General features: G+C 41.5%; 1 protein-coding gene across 1 annotated transcript in view; it reads left to right on the forward strand.

The window, feature by feature from the left end:
- The window catches only part of LOC116432825 (uncharacterized), a 474,592-nt gene extending 455,658 nt beyond the window's left edge, over positions 1–18,934 (forward strand). Inside the window, exons 10-13 of the mRNA XM_031990240.2 lie at positions 3,246–3,448; positions 10,548–10,699; positions 10,992–11,064; positions 11,520–18,934. Of these exons, the coding sequence (XP_031846100.1) occupies positions 3,246–3,448; positions 10,548–10,699; positions 10,992–11,064; positions 11,520–11,541 (450 nt within the window). The 3' untranslated portion in view covers positions 11,542–18,934. The remainder of the gene's footprint in view (positions 1–3,245; positions 3,449–10,547; positions 10,700–10,991; positions 11,065–11,519) is intronic.
- The last annotated feature ends 78 nt before the right edge of the window (positions 18,935–19,012 follow it).

A 19,012-nucleotide genomic window follows, 5' to 3' on the forward strand; every position in this document is an offset into this window, starting at 1 on the left:
GACTCGCGGCCGTTTTAACGGTCGAGTTGCATTCGATTAAAGTTTATGCACATTGTCACACGTTTGCGTAATGGGTTACAGATTAGCTGAACTAGAAACCGAGAAGTGCAACCTAACAAAATTATGCGATGCGAACGGTAACATTGTTACTCCGCGAAATTCCCGTGAATTCCCAAAAAGGGTAGTATAATGGCTATTTTATTTTTCATCATTTCTGTAACATTCATTCACAACTACTTTAAATTTCAATAAAATCTCCCTGTATTTATCATATGATACCACGATAAATTACAAAAATAAAAACTTATCAAATCCCTTTTTTAATTAGCGCATAACTCATTAAAAAAATCATACATCAACTTCCCAGAATAAAAGAAACCATGTATAAATCCTGATTCACGTAAATTTCATAATTTTTCATTTACGTCGACGGCGAGCGGAACGTCGAACTGCGAAACGCGCCGATAGAGCTTGTTCTACCATCTTGAAAACAGTCCTCCGTTAAAGCGATGCGCGTCGCGGCGCCGCTCGGGCTCGTTCGCGCGGCATCCACGGCTTAAGCGGAAGTAATAATTGAATCAACTTCGCGTACGATGAAAACGTCAGCGTAGACGTCGGAATTAATCTGGTCCGCCGTGTATTTGCGCGCTTTAATTCAGAAATTAACGCCGGCCCGCACACGCCCCGGCGACTTCGCGCGTCGCGAGCGCGCGGATAATGTTAATTAGCGTTACCGGGGGTATCGATGATCGTTAACGAGCTAGGAAAAGGCGGGGACGCGCACTTTCGCGGCTGCAAATCCGACGGAAATCCGTTTCACGTGTAATTTCAGGGTTTCAGATATCGACGAGTGCCATTAATCCGTCACGTTCCGTTTCAAACCTGGAACCCGGCGTTCGCGTTGTTCTTTTCATCTGATAATTAATCTTCTTTAATTACGATGCTCCCCTTAACACTCCGATTTTGAAGTAAATGAATAGTATCGTGGACAAAGTTTATCATGTATACAATTCCAATCTGAATCGTACCAAGTATACTCTGTAATCAATTTTCTAGACACTTAGAACCACCGTGTTTTCTATGATTAACCCGTTGCTCTAGAATATCGTGAGATTCGTGGTGAACATTATAAAAATAATTTAACAAACATCAATATTACTCACCTCCTTTGAATTCAAATGAAATATTCTTTGGTTACCAATTATTAGATTGTAGGGCAAAGTAGACAGAATATACATCGAGATTTTCTCTTTTTCCACTAAATTATTACTGAGAAAGTTGTATCACAGTTGAAAAGTAAATCATAGGACAAGATTACTATTTAACCCTTTGCACTCGAAAGTTTTTCACCTGAAATATTCTGTACCTTCTAATTAGATGTGGACAAGATTCTTCAAAATGAATTTATCAAGAAATCACACATAAATTAGGGAACAAAGCTATTTTCCTTCGATATTTCACGTATTGATGCAGCATACAAAGGTTAATGGTAAATACCAAATTTTCTAATTATCCTTTATCAAACCATCTGGCGTATTATACGGACTACCTTTGTTTTCAAGAAATAAAATTTTACTTTATCCAAATTTATTCATCGCATATGTTATTTGTTTCATATCTAATATCAAAATTAATTAATTTAATTTAATTAATATTCCTTTAATATCACAACGCATCGTTAATATTTCATTACATTCATTATTATTATCATTAATATTATTATTAATATCTATCCACGATCTTCAATTACAAAACAAGCAATAACACGCGAGTACATCAAACGATGCTCTCCAATCAGTCATATCCGTCATAATTGATACGATGCTCCTAGAATACTCCCACGAGACAAAGAAAAATTGATTTCAGGCCAGAAAGGATAAAGGATTGTTGCTTGTTTGTTTCATAAACAATAACCCCGGGCTCGCGGACTCCCATTTCCAATCTCGAAACTGATACACACAGTCTACAATCTCTGTATAGCGTCTGCATACCGTACGGGTTTTCTATACCGTCAGAATCTGTTCAACGTCAACGTGTTGACGTTCATGAAAATCCTTTACGTTTGTTCCCCGGCTATCCGTCGTCCTTTCCTGCGCGCTGGCGCTTGAACACGATCGACAATACGCGCCCGGGAGAAAACGAGCCCAAGCGAAACGTGTTCGCGACAGACAATAAGTGCATCTCGGCCGTCTGGATACAATGCGATCGAGCTGATCCCATTGCTTTCAACTCGATACCCTTTTCCTATTCCGATATATCGAATTCTGGCCGCCTCGCCCGTGCCGTTTGCACGGCCAGATAGTTAACTTCTCCCTCTGACCCTGCCGCGCTTTTGTTGACCTACTACCTGCCGCTTTTCATCGCGTCCCTTCTTTCTGTCCCTTTCCCAACCCTTCGTTCGCCAGCTCTTTCCATCCTTCTTCTCGATCTCCTCGCGATACGACTTTTAACACTTAACCATTGGTCGTTTTTCGGTAGTAACTTTATAACGCAATAGTACTGGGTAAATTTGAAGGTGATGTTCATGGGGATTTTAGTATGATATAGGAAAATTATGTTATGATAGGTATGTTCAACCTTTGCACTCGGAAGTTTTTCACTAGAAATATTTTAACTTTCTGATGAGAGAGACGATATTTTGTGAAACTGACTTGGAGAGGAATCACACGTACATTGAGGAACAAAGCTGTTTTATTTCAATATTTCTCAAATTGATGCATTGTACGAAGTATAATATTAAATATCTAATTTTATAGTTTTGTATGAATCAAATGGTGAGTGAGAGCCACCTCTCGAGTGCAAAGGGTTAATAAATTGAAATGAAAGGAAGTTTCGGAGAATTTTGAAGAATTTTCTTTGGAATTCTTGCTTGATTTTGTTTCGTTCAATCGGGGTAAGCGTATTTTTATTATTATTCTAACATGCAATTCAGTTATTTACAAGTAGGAGCTTACTGCTGAGTAAAATGTAAAAACTCGTTTGAAGAGGGAGCACGTATTAGAAGTTTGTCTGGAATATTTGGAAATTTACATAGCGGAAGGTTTCAAAGTGGAAATTGCTGGCGGGGGAGGGGTTAAATAAAAATTTCACATTAAAACGACGAGCGATTCGTCAGTTTAAACTGTCGGATTATTTGAAAAACGCGTTTTGACTTCGCAGCGCGAGGCACGCCCCCCTAATTCCGTTCAGCAGAGGAGCATGGGTAAAATCTGTACTGGCAACCGGCGAATTATTTTCTGTTACAGTGGTCAAAGGTGCAGCTGGCGAAATTCTCGATTCTGGAGCACCAAATGGATCCGAGCAGCAATTTCAGCAGCTATCGCAGCACGCTGAAAGCGGCGATGTGGCGTAGCGCCGGCGCTACGGACGAACGACAGAGAATCGTCGTTCCCTTCTTCAGCTTGCTGGTCAAGGATCTCTACTTCCTGAACGAGGGATGCAGCAACAAGTGAGTAAAAGAAGCGAAAAAAAAAGAGAGACAGGGAAACAGAAAATGAACGAGGACGGGGAAACTTGCCCCCGCATTAATCATTTAAGGACACTCCGGGAAATTTCAAGTTTGATAAAAATTGAAGAGATTCAGTCCCACTTTCACGCTCTAAGTAATCACGGCTTGGGGTCTCGGTGAATTTGACGAGCGCTTTTCATTAACTTTTCAACCCCTTCGCGTTCAGTCCGTTCTAAAAACAGTGATGTCTCGGGGAAACCGGGAGATCGGCCTCTCGCTTATTAAATGAACGGCTGAGCGTTGTGAAAATGAAAAGACGAGTAGCTGATATTGAAATACAAGTGGATGATTGTCGTCGTTTGATATTAATAAGCACGTCGCTTATATTTCATTAGACGGATCGATTTTAATATGGAAACGAAGAGAGTAATTAATTTATTCCATCGTACCACGAAGCGTTTGATCGAGTAATCCCTGAATTCGTAGCGGTGTATCCAGCTCGTAATTGTATCTTCCGAAGGTATTCCGAATTCGGGACGAAGAATACTCGCAGGATTAAATATTGAGTTTCGGAAAGTGGATTAATCATACCCGCACTCAATATTTCATCCCTGAAATCCTCGCCGACGCGATCGTTCGCACGTGACTCCGCGAATCCGCGTTTCCCCGCGAGATTCCGGGGGGATCTCGGAAAACTCGCCGGAATAATTATAAAGTAATCTAAGTTCGCCAGAGGGAGCGAGCGATATTCCGTCGGATGCGAGTCGTTTTTTCAACGGATCTTCCGAGGCTTCGATAATTTTCTTCCTCCGGGTTGGTGTTACGCGGAAACTCGGCCCCGATCTCGGCTTCCGGCCCGTTTTGTCGGGCGTATTTATCACTGCGACGAATGTGCCGTGCCATTTCCTTCGTTTTCCCGCGCGCGGAAAGCCTCATCCCTTTCTACGTCTCTCCTCCCCGCCGATTCCACGTGTAAACTTATTAAACTTGTAATAGCAAAAGTTGTTCCTTCGTAGTTCGACTGGAACTCGAAAAGACGGGGAAACGAGCGAGAACGACGACGAAAAGGAGCGGAGACAAGGGAAAGGAATACCGAGCTTCGACATTTTTTTATTATAATGCAATTGTTTAGGAATACTGAGATTCGAAGATTTGTTTGTGATGATTTATTGGATATATGAACGAGTTCATTGTCGTTGGAATTCAGTGTTTGATTCCAAGGAAACTGGAAACCCTTAATTTCCTTTAGAAAGTGATCTCTAATTTCACATTTCTATAGATATAAATTTCTAATTTTATATTCCTCTCGATAAAAACTCCCCATTTTCTATTTCTATTAATAACAACGTCGAATTCCATATTCGTAACACTAGAACTACCGTACCAGTAAAAATGACTGGTTTCGACATTTTTGTTTAGCAATTGATATCTTGGAAGCATTGAATATTCGAAATGATTTTGAAAATAAACATTTCAGTACTATAATGAATGCCTGAAGAAACTGAAAATAATCTACTCTTACAATTTTCATGAGAATTGCATACTAATCGTGTTAAATTCTCACTAGTTCTAGCTAAACATTTCAAGTTTAAGGAAATCTAAGATTTCAAAAGAGATCAGTAGTTCCACAAAGGAAGTTATACAATTACAATGAAAATTTCAAATTCACCTGAGAAAAATATTCTCCCGGCAACCTTTCCCCATTACCTTCAAATTCCCGGCATCTCCAATTATCCATACCCCGGGTCTCAAACAAAGAATAACAAGGACAACGAATTAAACGGATCGCGGCGCATTCATCTCAACATCGTATCGCCGTAAATTCATTTTGACCCGGGCTTGTTTCGTCGTTATTCCTGCACGCGCGCGGGAATACGCTTTTCATTCGGCAAACTCATTACGCGTACGATTGCGCGGTGAAATGAGACCGTTTCTCGAAAAAGCTTCGGTACGTGGTCGCGATGAGTTTCGCCGTTCCGCGGGGGAGGGGGATGGAGTGCGCGGCCGGGCTGAAGGAAAAAAAATTCTATTCGAAATTGTTCCACTACTTCAGCCGGTATTTACTGGACAACTGCGTGCATAATACTCGGCCCGCGTATATAGAACGGCGCCGCAGCGCGTAACATATGTGCATTAAACTCGCAACAGCGTGTGCTATCTCCGAAATGGCGGCGGGGAACGGCAGTCCCGGGCGAAATGTACGGTTACGCCGGGTAGGGGATCGCGCGGAACAGCGCCGAAACGTTTTCCTGAATTGCTAGAACAGATCACCGTGCAGAAACGCGAATACAAATTGCTCGAAGACGTTACTCCTGATACAGACGAATGCCTGTGTATTACGGGTTTCGAGGCCGTTCGCTTCGAGCCAGATCGGGCAACGCCGCTGATTCCCACTAGAGTTTCCGGGGGCAGGAATTCTGATAATTCCAGACAGGGTTGTGTTTAACCCTTTGCACTCGAGAGACTTTGCGTTGATGTTTAACCGTTTGAATCCCACGGGTCTTTGTGAAAACACGGTCGAAAAATGCCGAACGAAGAGAATTACGTTTCTCTGTTTTTACGAAAGCGAATTTTACGTAAGGCTATTGTTACGTTTTTCTAGTCTTAGGCGAGTAATAACAAAAATATGAAAAAGATAAATAAGCTTCATCTGATTCTACGAACCGATGGACTGGCACTTTTAGACGATGCAACAGAGAAGCGCCATTGCGCCGCTTGGGACTGAAACGGTTAAATCGACGCAGTAGAATCGTAAGAGAAAAATTCGATGTTCAATTTTGAATAGCGGCAATGTATGACATTGAAATGAAATAGTTTCGTAATTTATGCAAGATTTCTCTTTTGTAAAGTATTGTTGAGTGCAAAGGGTGAATCTTATACTTGGTTTCAGTAAATTGTGAATTGAAGAGGATTGTAAAATTTTTGAAGAATATTTTGTTAGATTTTTGATATAATTATTATATTACATTTATATTTGACTGATATTTTGCTGATAGAAGAATATCGCTGTTTCGATTAGTCTCAACTTCGAAGGAAGTACGAATAGACGATTAAAGCCATGTTAAACGGCTCATTTTATACTCTTCGCATTCCAAAATACTCTAGAATTCATTGTCAAGTTGTCAGTAACATTTCCCCATTCGCTGCTTCAAAATTCCAAACCCTCAAACAATTTCCTCAGTCACAAGAGGAGTTCGACCCCCGAAAATCCGTGAACCGAAGAATACCAACAGAAGTCCAATAATTGCCAGTGAACTGCGTCGCGATTGAATCCGGTCGCAAAACGCTGTCGTTCCGAAGTCACGCGGAAGTATCAACAACCCGAGAAAATAGCATCGGTTCCCGATGGGGTCTAATAAGAAGGAACGTCTAGTTCGGGCCAATTATCCGTCCTCAGTCGGGCCGGTAGACGAAATACGTAATGGCATTTCGATCGAACCAGTCGGGATTGCAATGGCGGAGAGGAAAGATGGTTTTCTCTCGATAGATATTCGTGTCGTAGAAGGATCTTGCTACACAAAACAAATACGCTTGCGTGTAAACATCTATTAAACGCCTAGAGATCGTCTTCACGTATAATCAATCCTGAAGGACTTACTGCTCGCATCCCTGCAAAACTGAATATATTTGTAAAAAATTGAATATATTTCGAAAGTGCACGTGGCATTCAAAAGGTTCCCTGAAAAATGGTTATTACTGATAAATAGAATATTCAATTCCTCATTAGTCAATATTCACGTGAAATTTTCGAAATTTTCTCATAATATCCTCACACAATTTAATAGTTTCGTACAATATTCTTTCACAATGCAGGACAATATTATTGCAATCTATTATTAACCATTTACAGTTCTTTACGTTAACAATATTTTACAATAATTTACTTTCCACAATTATCTACTATCGATTTTTCCGTTGCAACTGTTTCAAACTTAACACTAGAACTACCAGAGAGAAAATGATCCATTCTTGATTGCGTCTTTAAGAATTGTTAAAAACATAACAGATAATTCTCTGAGAAATTACTACAGGAATTGATTCAAATAGACAAACTGAATTGTGAATCAATAGAAATCTCAATGGTAGCACTGTTCGAGTTTCCACAGAAGAATTTCAGAAAGTCAATTTGACTGTTACGTGGTTCTACTGTTAAAGTTTTTCGGAAGCTCCAATCGGCGATTCTGTCAGTCAACGTTAAATCGAATGTATATCTTACAAACGAAAATAATCCAATTCGCTGTCTTTTTATTTACACATCCCGGGAACGGTTCGAGCGCCGCACGTATCCGCGCGGCTCGGACCGAAGATAAATTGCTCAAGTTCGATTCGTAATTTCGTGACGCCTCCGCAGGCTCCGCGTCAATTCTCGGTTTCTATCGTTCCGTTAGATCGTCGCCGGGATATTCGTTCCGGCAGCGCGACGAACGACGACGCCCGAAATCCCGTTCCTTTCGTCCGACGTATCGGGCAACTTCGAAACGGGAGCACAGCTGCGCGAACGCCATTCGAACGCGACGAATTTTCCCGGGAACTATCGATTCTTTTTTCGTTCCCGCGGCGATGATTTGTCCGGCGCTCCTCGCGCATTTTTATTCGCGAAAGTTGTCCCCGCGACAACGGTTTTCGTTTCGAACTTGATGCCCGGCCCGCTGGTCACAGGTTTTGTTTGGAAATATGTTTTCCGCGTCCTTCGGCTTCCGATTTTTATGCTTGCAGTTTGATTTTCCGCGGAAAATTGGAATTCAACGTTTCGCTCGCTTTTGAGGTTTGATTGGAACGAAAGTAGTAAAAATATCGTCGACATTAACCCCTCGCACGGTGATTTATTCTTCAATTACGCTCGACGCAACTTCGGTGGTTATAATTTATTGAGAAAAGAGTCTGTATGTGTTTGCTATACAATATAGTAATTGATAACAGAATAATAATAATAATAATAATAATATTTAATTGAGCTCAATGGAAGTAACATTTATGTTTGTTAAATTCTATTAAAATATTCACGAGTCTCACACGTTATGGTAAATCAATATGAATAAGTAACATTCGATTAAAATATATCTATCATTCAGTGAATAATATCCATTAGAAGATTACCACGGTTTTATACGGTGAAATTCGGATTTATTTTACTGAGCTCTGAAAAACGTTTGGACAAAGGACACTTGGCAAACTGTAAAAGCCATTTCGATTTCGCGGTACGTAAACTTCGCCGCGATTCATCCGGAACACCTTATTTGTGTCCATACCTGTTCCCCGAAGGATAATTTGAAAAAGTTCCGGGATTGTTTGCACGTGAAATCACATCGCTTTCGGGGAGCACACAAAACTCGAAGGGACCACCGCGAAAGTTGCCGGGTCTTCTTCGCAAACTGACCACTTTGAACCCACTTCTTGAAATTAGAAAATGAAGAAGCGCCTGGGAGCCTCGCCGGGCGTAAACTTTCCTTTCACCGAGTGAAATATTCTGTTTCAATATTAACTCGCGGAAAGAATACACACCGCGGAAGAAAGCTGTTGCGGGAACCGGTCCGTCGGGTAATTAACGCGACCTAATTAGACGCAGGACTAAATACTCTAATTAGATCCCCGCAAAGAAAATTAATCTTCCGACTGATCCTGTTCCCTAATTCATTCGTTTCGGTCGGTTCCTCGGAAAATATGGCACGCCGCCCTAACGACCGCAATGTGTAATTTGAATTGAATATTCTGTTATTCAACATTTATGTTTGAATCTTTACGTTTAGTCGCTTAAACATATAATATGTAATACTATAATATTATACATTAAAATCTCGTTATTGCTAAATATTAAATTACAGTAATAACCCTTTTAATTCGAACGTCCCGTTAAAAGCGTTCACGGGCGAATTGAACTTTCTTTCGCAAGATTTTCAAAAAAATCAACAATTTTCGTGTATTCGAAGAGCGAAAAAGGACCGTTCGTTGAAATATTATATATTATTCTTCTTTCACTTCTCCCGCGTGACCCGCGAAGCTCGTATTAATTGGAAACCGGCACGATAGACAGCAGTTCTCATTAAATTCGAATCAATCGAAGCATACGTCAAACGGAAGATTGATTAATATGCTTTAAGCCTGAAATTTATGGTAGGAACCATTAACTTAACGTATCCGTGCGTATCCCGCGGCAGCTAATGTGATCGGGATTATCCGAAATTAATTTTACAAAATAACAAACAGCCGGTAGTCCGCGCAGTAGGTAAACAAGGGGCAACGTACACGTTAAGGGAGTCAACGATGCGATTATCGATCGGCCGTGTTCCGACCGGAACATTCTTGGCTAACAAGAAACAAGATACTAATGGAACCGTGGTTATTTTAGCCCTTTGCGGACGAAGATTCTTTGAAATATAGAAAACGTTTGAAAGATCAAGCCGAATTTCTATATCAATTGCTTAATTCATCGAAGCAAGGAAACTACGTGCTGATCTCTTGCTGTTTGACTAGTTAAATCATTTATCTGCGAATCGGTCTTCCAAATACGGACATTTGATCTCTCTAAAATGTCGACATTCGTCCGCAAAGGGTTAATCTGGCATCGAATTGATTCGTTAACACATTGCGCGCCGGCCCCGCGATAATGAGGGTTTTTAGTCTATCGTTTAATTACTAATCCTACGTTCATGTAACATTTTAGATACGTATAACACAAATCCAAAGAAAAATCGCAAGATCGAATTCTTTATTCTTGTTCGTAAGTTAGAAATTTCGGCTTGATCGATGTTTAAAAATATATCAGTATAATCACCGACGCTCGCGTTTTTATTAGTTGAAATTTAGCCGGCGTACAATGTGTTAACGAGTATTTCACACGGTAACCAACGTCGGAAAATAAATATATTAACCAACAGAAATAAATCCGCGCGTGACGTGAAATATCCTGTGAATCTCGACGTCGGGCCTGCAATTTTCAAGCTGTACCATTAAATCAAGCGGCCGGTCGGAATATTATTAGACCGACTAATAAACAATTAAACTGATATTATCAACGTCATGGTCGTCCCCAATTTCGCATCTAATTGCGATACTATTATTGCTCCGGCCGCGTAACGAATCATCCGCGCGATTGTTCCAGACTACCGAACGGCCACATCAATTTCGAGAAATTCTGGCAACTGGCGAAGCAAGTGACAGAATTCATCGCCTGGAAGCAGGTCGCGTGCCCCTTCGAGAAGAATCCGCGTGTTATTGCGTTTCTGCAGGCGAGCCCGGTGCTGACGGAGAATGGTGAGTTTTTCAGGATTTTTTAATTTATAAAAATATTTTTTTTACAATAGACAGTAATTAGAGGAAGTTGTCGAGTTAACCGATCATTAGATGAACGCCAATTCGAATATTTTTAATTTCCAATATTATGCTTCGTTGTCATCGATAGTTCTGTTCGGAAAAAGTAATCGAAATGAAATTTCAGTGGAAGAATTTTATAGTTTTCCTGAAATATGTGTTATCTAGAAGTAAGACATGTATGATTTATCGGTAATGGTCTACTTAAGAGATAAAACGTCTTTGTCCGACACAGCTCTAGCTTTGGCGTCTTTCGAGTGCGAGCCACCAGACAACAATCCAGAGAAGGAACGTTACAAAGCTTTAAAGTAAGTCAAATCAAACCAACTATTCAATCACAGTCCAAATAACTATCAACAAACGAAATTTACATTCAACCCCCAATCTCAATGATTCCCCTCTGCAACAATTTCTAATTAACCCTAATCGGACCACGATGTGACTGATTCACATTTGAACGTTTTACTTAAATCTTTTGATTATTTCATATTGCATTTCCAACAGTTTTTTTGGGCGTTTAAAATTTGGGCCCCGTAGACACAAACAATAACATTTTAATCATTCCGTTTATTCCCACAAATGACTGAGAGTCACATCGTATGATTCGTTATAAAAGCACGTGGTACGGTTAGGGTTAAATATCCTCATTCGAGCATCCCTACGATCTTCCCACTAGAAACAGCATCCCCCAAAACGACCGAAAAGAAACACACGAAAGTTCATCGCAAATCACCTCGTTCCTCGTCGAATTTCTCGTCAACAGGTCCGAGCTGAATACCCAGTGAAAAAGAGCCGCCGCGGAACGTGTCGAGCAGGAGCGATACTAGCGGGGCCCAGCACAGAGACCGACGACGCACCTTAACAAACGTTAATAAATTCACGCGCGCGAATCTCCGACAAAGGGAAGAAGAAGCGAGCCTCCAGGTGAAACTAAACTCGAGCGATAACAAGGGGCAAGACCGAGGAGGAACCCGCTGAAGAGGACGCTCGAGTAGAAGCGACGAGAAGAGATTCATATGCGCAACGATGCTCTCGCGATCGATAAGAACTAAAATCGGAGGAAGAGCACATCGTAGTGATCTCAGAACCTTTAAGGACATCGTTTAGATACCATCTGCGACCGGTGCAGCCGAGACTCCGGCTCGCGCCAGCAAACCTCTCTTCCGTTTTCATTATTTCTGCACGTGAACACCGGCGGAGCTTCCTCCTTTGCGTCTCGTTATCTTTTGCCGTATAGCAGTCTCGTTCGTACCTATCGAAACGGACAAAGCGTTCGAACAAGCCGTTCACGCGATCCCGTTAGCTATCGAGAGGTAGGAAACGGCGGAACCGGAAGCCGGCTGCACCGGTCCGAGTCCACGGATCCTCGGGATCGTTCCAGGATCCGAATCCGTTCGCAGGAGCGCGAAAGAATTCACCGGACAGTATCGCGTAGCAGTAAGTATAGTTCCTAAGCCCGAGGCAAGAGAGCGCTCGACGAAATAGGCGCTACCCGTGCCTCCACTTCCGGCCCCGGCGGCCATCTTGCGACGAGACGTAGCCGGGACCGTTTTCTTCTCGCACGACCGACCCTTTTGTACATAGTCCTTTTGATATACGCTAACGAAACTCGTGGGCGTGAACGGAGGATACAGACACGAGGGAGGAGGGATCCAGAGGAAGGGGAAATTGCTGGGTGGGGAGATGGAGGATAGGTTCGTTCCTGTAGAGTAAGCACGAAGTTGTCGTTTTAAGGTTCTAGGAGTAGCTGGCGGACGGACGACGGTCGTCGTAGCACGAGTACTTAAGGAACGTCGGGCGAGACGTTTCGACGCCATCTTTTGAGGACGCGGGGATGCACGCTCGCAAACGCACACGGCCAAGCCGTGACAGTTATTCAGGAAGCGTTTCTAATCTTTACGACAGCCGTTGCGGTTGAGTTTCCTCGGTGACGCGCGGGATCCGTTGGGTTTTGCGTTGGAGATTGGTGTTCTTTGTTCGGTTGATTACTTCCGTCTGATTATTTAGTAGCTTCTTCCGTTCTTCGTCGATTGTACTTGATAAAGGTAGTTGATCGTTGATGGCTTAGTAGAGGACAGGGATTTGATGCTACGTTTATTCGAAAGGTTCAGTAATGGGCGAGTCATATTTGGTTTATATGAAAAATAATTAAACATTTGGATTTGTTCAGTTCGAAATATAGGAGAAGGGGTTAGCACCTTCGTGATCGTCCATGTATTTGTGATATATTTTGCAGCTTGCAAAGGGAATTACATTGGGTTCAGGGTTGTTTTTATTTAAAAAACGCGTGTTATAGCCTTGGGAAGTTGAGGAGAATTTTTTCTTGGCTTTCATTTGCACTTTGCAATGAGGATTTGTTGCGTTTAATAAAAAATTGTTGCTACGAAGGTTACTACTGACAGAAACGCTGGTCGCGGAGGTGTTAGTCCTTTGTTCTGAACTTTCGGGCGTGGAGATTTTTCGAGTAAACTGTTCTTTTGACTTAATTGCTGATTACATGGTAGGGTTGACGACAGCAGTCGCAGACGAAATTGCCGGGCGAGCTGTTAAGCTTGCGGCCGCCACATTTTCTGGGGAAAATAAAAGGGAAAGCTAAAAATTTTAGGACTTCGTTCCTATTTCCTCGCAGCCCAGATTGTGACTGTCAAAAGACAGTATTAAAAAACTCGCCTTCCGCGCCAAAACAGAGTGCGAAGTTATCTCGCGCACTTCGCGTTTTCACGCTCCCCTTTTATCTCGAGAAACCTAACAGAATTTCCTTCGCTTGCTAACAAAGTCAGTGAAACACAGGTAGAAAATGAATCGTTTTCTCCAGTGAATTCTCGTTCACCTTGAAACAACAGGCAATATTTATTTCCCGGAACGTCGAAACCGATCGCAACTCGCGCGTCACCGTTCAACAATATTGTTACAGTTCCATTGGACGATTATGTGAGCCGTTGTTTTCGCGTAAAACGAGGGATCCACGTAGCGGGCGATCAGTCGGGCGACGATTCGCCGACGTGCCCGGAAAATCAGACACAATAGACACGGAAAACATGAAAGAGCACGAAACAGACGATCAGAGGGAAGAGGAGGGACTTTGAGAAAACATAGGGACCAAGAGTTCGTTTTTCCTGAGTAGAAACTGCGTCTGCGGGGAGATGGAGAGGACAGAAGGGCCGCGAGATCCTCTCGCGATCCGAGAACGATATACCGAAGCAGGCTGTTGAATTTTCCGTTCGGTGATTTGTCAAATTCACGTACTGAGAGAAACCTTGCAGTCATTAGGCGTTTAAGTAGGCGTTTCCCTCCCGCGATCGCGCGCCGCGGGTTCCAAGTATTCGCAGGATAGGTTAAACAACAATTTTCCATTTCATGGGTATTCGTCTTTATCTTCGTCGCGTGACGAGCCGTTTTACAGCGAAGACTGTAACGGTTCATGGTAAAACGTACCATACGACTTTTCATCGTTATTTAATTATTTGTACAAAAGTATTAACGACGGTCTCTTGTATCGTAAGATGCGTCGAATTCGTATTTCGAAATCGTGTATTCGATCGTGTACAAAGGTTTCTTCATTCGTAAAGGATTTCTATTAAGCGTTTGAATCGAACGTCGATGGCAGCTCATCTCATCTTTGATTTTTAATGTACGTTCTCCTTTGTTTATCGCTTTTTTTCCTTCTTGTTCCTATGTTATTTATACGATTATATTTTCGGTTGTGCGATTGTTCAGCGTTGGAAATTATTTTTTTACGTTTCTATCGGCCACCTTGCGCGAGAAGCTTCGATTTTAGGTAGGTTTAGTCGCGAGGGTCTTGTAAGTTGTAGTTTCTTCGGTTTTCTTTCTCTCAGTACGAGAAGCAGAGGGAAAACGTGTATCATAAAACAACAGAGTAGCGTTGTACATACGAGGACGAACCAGAGTCTACGCGAAGATCGCGCGATAAAGAAAGTATAATTCATCGATCGAGCCGTTAAAGAAAACAGAGGACACCATTTGTACGTCGGACTCCTTTCTCCGGGCAGCTTTATCGAAGTGAACATTGCCAGCGACGCGCGCGTCGACCTGTTTCGACAGTACTATATAATTACCTGTGAATTTAATCTTGAGTGTTAAATTATTTAAGCGTAAGGGTCTCGTAAATTATTTATATTTAAATTATAACGTAGACTTACTTTCGACAGCTGTAACATATGTCATATTTACTCCACGTATGTTTTATTTAAACGTGTACTCGTTTATTTATTACTCCATTTATTTATAAACGATTCACATGATATGTATATTTCGCATTAACTCCGAGTGTAATCACCGACGCGTAATTATTGAATAATTTTTCATCAACGTTGTTAGGATAAGACGTTACATCCGTCGATCAAAAATCGCCCAACGCGGAGAAAGGTGTCTGACAACATGAAGCCAGAAAAACGTTATTGTCATTCAGGCTCGTTCACATTGCTGCGGCATTTTGCCGAAGAATTGCACTTCAAACTGAACTCGAAGCGTATCGTCCGTTCGACTCGAGATCAAATCGAAATACAACAATTCTAATTTGGGCATTACGATAAGCCTGAATAAAAGAAAGCCTCGATGACTTTCATTCTCGTATGTAAATGAAATTCTTCCATGTAAGCGATGCATATCCGAAAGCATATAGATTCTTGCACTTTCCAAATAAATAACCCATTATTTAAGCGAAATATTAAACGAAAAGAATCACGATTATAAAAATTCCAGCGCCCCCTTTCTTCAGCGCTGTATTTCTTGTAAAAGTCACGTGGTATTGTTGTATTTGAGTTGCTTTGATCTTCAATTGAACGGACAATGCGATGAACATAGACTTCGAGAGGAAATATATAACTTCTATTAAATTACATAGAAAAAAGAAAAATCGTTTAATGGTCGTATTATTTAAAACTTATCGATCTTAAAACATATACAAAATATATGTTAGCTCATTCGTTTCGTTAGGAATGCTCAAAATCCACTGGAATAAATTACAATTTCGAGACTTCGCATGAATTACGCAAACCGTCGCAGCAAAGCGGACGCGCCCCCCACGAACGAGCGTGTCGACAACTACCCGTGCACGATTATCATAACATTATACGATTAACAGTACGAAGTAAGTTGTAATAATTAATGAATGTTACCGTTGTAAGCGTCAGTCGTCAATATCCGATGAACGAGAAGCCAAGAACTCGATCACGCCACGTTCGAAGGACAGCGGTCGCGAGATCCCTGTACGAAGCCATCAAGACGCCGGAACAATGAAGTTTCCCTCTCGGAAACCCCGAGGAACGCATAATCTCGATTCCCATCCGTCGAGTGAGCGGCGCGACTGGTCGTAATATTTTCTAATCGATCGCTTTTTTCTACGATTTTTTGTAAAACCTATTGAGAAGCGGGGAAAGAGATATCTCCGACCAGCGGCAAAATCGAGCGTCGCCTTTCACACGAACGAGAGAACGAATTGATCGGAAAATCACAGAAAAGGCCAAAAAAAAGGAAAAGGAAAAAGAAAACGCGACGAATAACGAGCGCTGCCACGCGCCTCTGTCCCGTTCTAAAAAAAAAAAGAAAACGATTTCGCGAGGACGTGTGTCGGATGAAACGTAACGGACACCTTGATTACCGCGATTCCTGTACATAAGAAGAAAGAGGGGAAAGTAGGAGGAGAAACGAAGAAGCGAAATGTCGTGTATATATACATATAGTTATATGGCACATACGCATGTGCGTATATCTATGCGCTATGTAAGGTCTAAGGTTGGATAGGCCGTAATCGAATTTAAGCGGAGCCACCGTTGCGACGAAAGAGGGCGAGAGGTTAGGAACACCTTTGGCCCTGATTCGAGGCGTCGGTGGCTCGTCGGCCGCGATAATCGCCGATCGATCGATGTTATGATCGCCTAACGATACCTTATAGTACACACGAACCTTCATCCTCGAACGATTGATTGATTGGAAGAGAATACGAACACTTGCTTGCTGTCTAGTCATTAGATCGTTAGTCGGGGGCCCGTGTCCGCGTTCCCGTTTGCCGGCCGAGTGCACCGCTGCCGGCCTTCGAAATTACGCCATATTTTATTTAACGTCGAACTCGTCTGTGTTCAGAACCTTCAACGGGGATTCGCGAGTGATCTTTTCCGATAGGAAATGACGAACGACGGTTGTACGGAAGAGAGGGAGAGTTACTTGCGAATTTCTGCTGATCGAATTAAGGGAGCTAATTTGATACGGTTTCTTATTGTAGAGATGTTAAGCGTAAAGTGTTTGTCGATAGGGCGTTTACGTTTTCAAGGAAGAGTGTTTGAGTTGTTTTCGACATTGAAATAGTTGGAGCTTGCGTTTTTGTACTCGACCGTTTCGATTGGAGAGATGAATGCGTCTTCCGAAACGTACGTTGGGAGCAGAGACTTGTTCATGCTTGATATTTGCAGAGGTATATATTGCATTGTTAATCGCTCTCGATATAATCAAACTCGACTCTCTCGATGAAAGTATCAATCTCACTAACGTTAAACCAGAGTAACTCGATATTCTCTATTTATCGCTGTTGACTGTCTTTTTGAAGCGGACGGAATCCGAACTAACCATTCTCCGTTAGCATTTAGTGAAAGCTTTAAGCTACCAAATATAACAGACTTAGAAACGGATCGAATAAGATTAAGTTTCGCCAATCGAAGATAAACGTTTCTTCAACGAGCAAGGACACGGGCCGCGTTATGCCTAAATTAAGATGTATTCGGGTTAGAGTTTAACGTTAAGTTTTTATATTAAGCGTATCTTTCTTTTATTTCTTTTCTTTTTGGTCGACATTCCCTTAATTGTAAGACACTTATGAATTGCACGGTGAAAAAGGAAGGTTTGCGTAGAACGTCAGATTTTCATTCCCCCGGTTTCTCTTTTGCGTGTATTGTCTATTTATATTCGCCGTATTTATTACGGTCAGAAGCATTTCTCCGCGACGATCGTTGTTTCGTTGTTCGTTCTTTTCTCTCGTTTCGTTCTCCCTTCGTCATTTTCCGTTCGTTTCGCGCGCAATCACGATATTAATGATCGACTGCGAACCGGGAGTTAAAATAATGAAAGAAGTGTAACGTGCACAGTGCCGATCGTTGCGGATTTTCATCCATCGAATTCACCGGCGTGTCTGCGATCAAGTTTTCTTTTTTAGATTCGTCACTCTCAACACCGCGGAAACGAGATCAACGGAATTCGTTGAACGGTCAACAGCTTGATTGTCCTTTTTATTATTAACGGATTTATAGTTGGAACGTTCGGGAAGCGGAGAGGTATTTATCAGTGTACATAGAACCGATTTTATGCAATTGTTGTGAAAATGGTCGGGGACGGTGCCGAGACACAAGGGAGAATTTCTTTTCTGGCAAGACTTTTTACGGGATTTTTATGAATTGATCCTACGTTGAACCCAAACGTTTTCTTAAGCGTTCGCGAAATATGTATTTTCGAGACTACGAAGTACAGCAGAAGTTTCATGAATCCTCGTGATATTTTACTTTGAATGATAAGTATATTTCTTGAACGTCTTTTTTAAAAATTAATATTTTCAAGGAGCAAAACGGTATAGTGAATATTGATGAAAATCGGACAATTGAATTCAACTTTATGTGATTGATATTATACAACTTATTGATTGATTACCTTTTATAGAATTTATAGAATACTTTTTTAACGTTACAATATTATATCTTTATCGAATACATTTTTGTAACTGCAAGTTACAATGCAATCGGTTTTATTTTAGGAAGACAACCGTGACGGAGGACAAGTTCGATAAGTTCGATAAAAGGAGGGATTTATTTATGAAAATAGTACTGCCATCGTTGCAATAAAGTCAATAAAGAAAATTGTTTACGGACAATCTGTCTGTCGATCGTTCAGCCCGGGCCGATTACGTACAACGATTTCATATTGTCATTCGATTTTTGCAGTCTCGTAATAATGTAAGTCTACGAAACCACTACCAACTGTTCTATTCGTTTTGTTGTTCGTGCGTTTATTATATGAACGTCGAGGTAATTCCGTTTCCGCGTTTTTGATCGATCCGATCAAATATGTTGGGACTATTGTACATACATAGGCTCAATCATGTAACAGCGACAAGACAGCAATTACAATTATTGTAGAAACGATGATGTCTTACGAAATAAACTACAGATTAATGGACGTTTCTTTAAGATGTTTTCCTTCTTCAAGTGCCATATTCCATAACACTAAATTTCCCCCCAATAACTCTAAATCCAA

The sequence above is a fragment of the Nomia melanderi genome, chromosome 9 (assembly GCF_051020985.1).
Source record: "Nomia melanderi isolate GNS246 chromosome 9, iyNomMela1, whole genome shotgun sequence".
NCBI lineage: Eukaryota > Metazoa > Arthropoda > Insecta > Hymenoptera > Halictidae > Nomia > Nomia melanderi.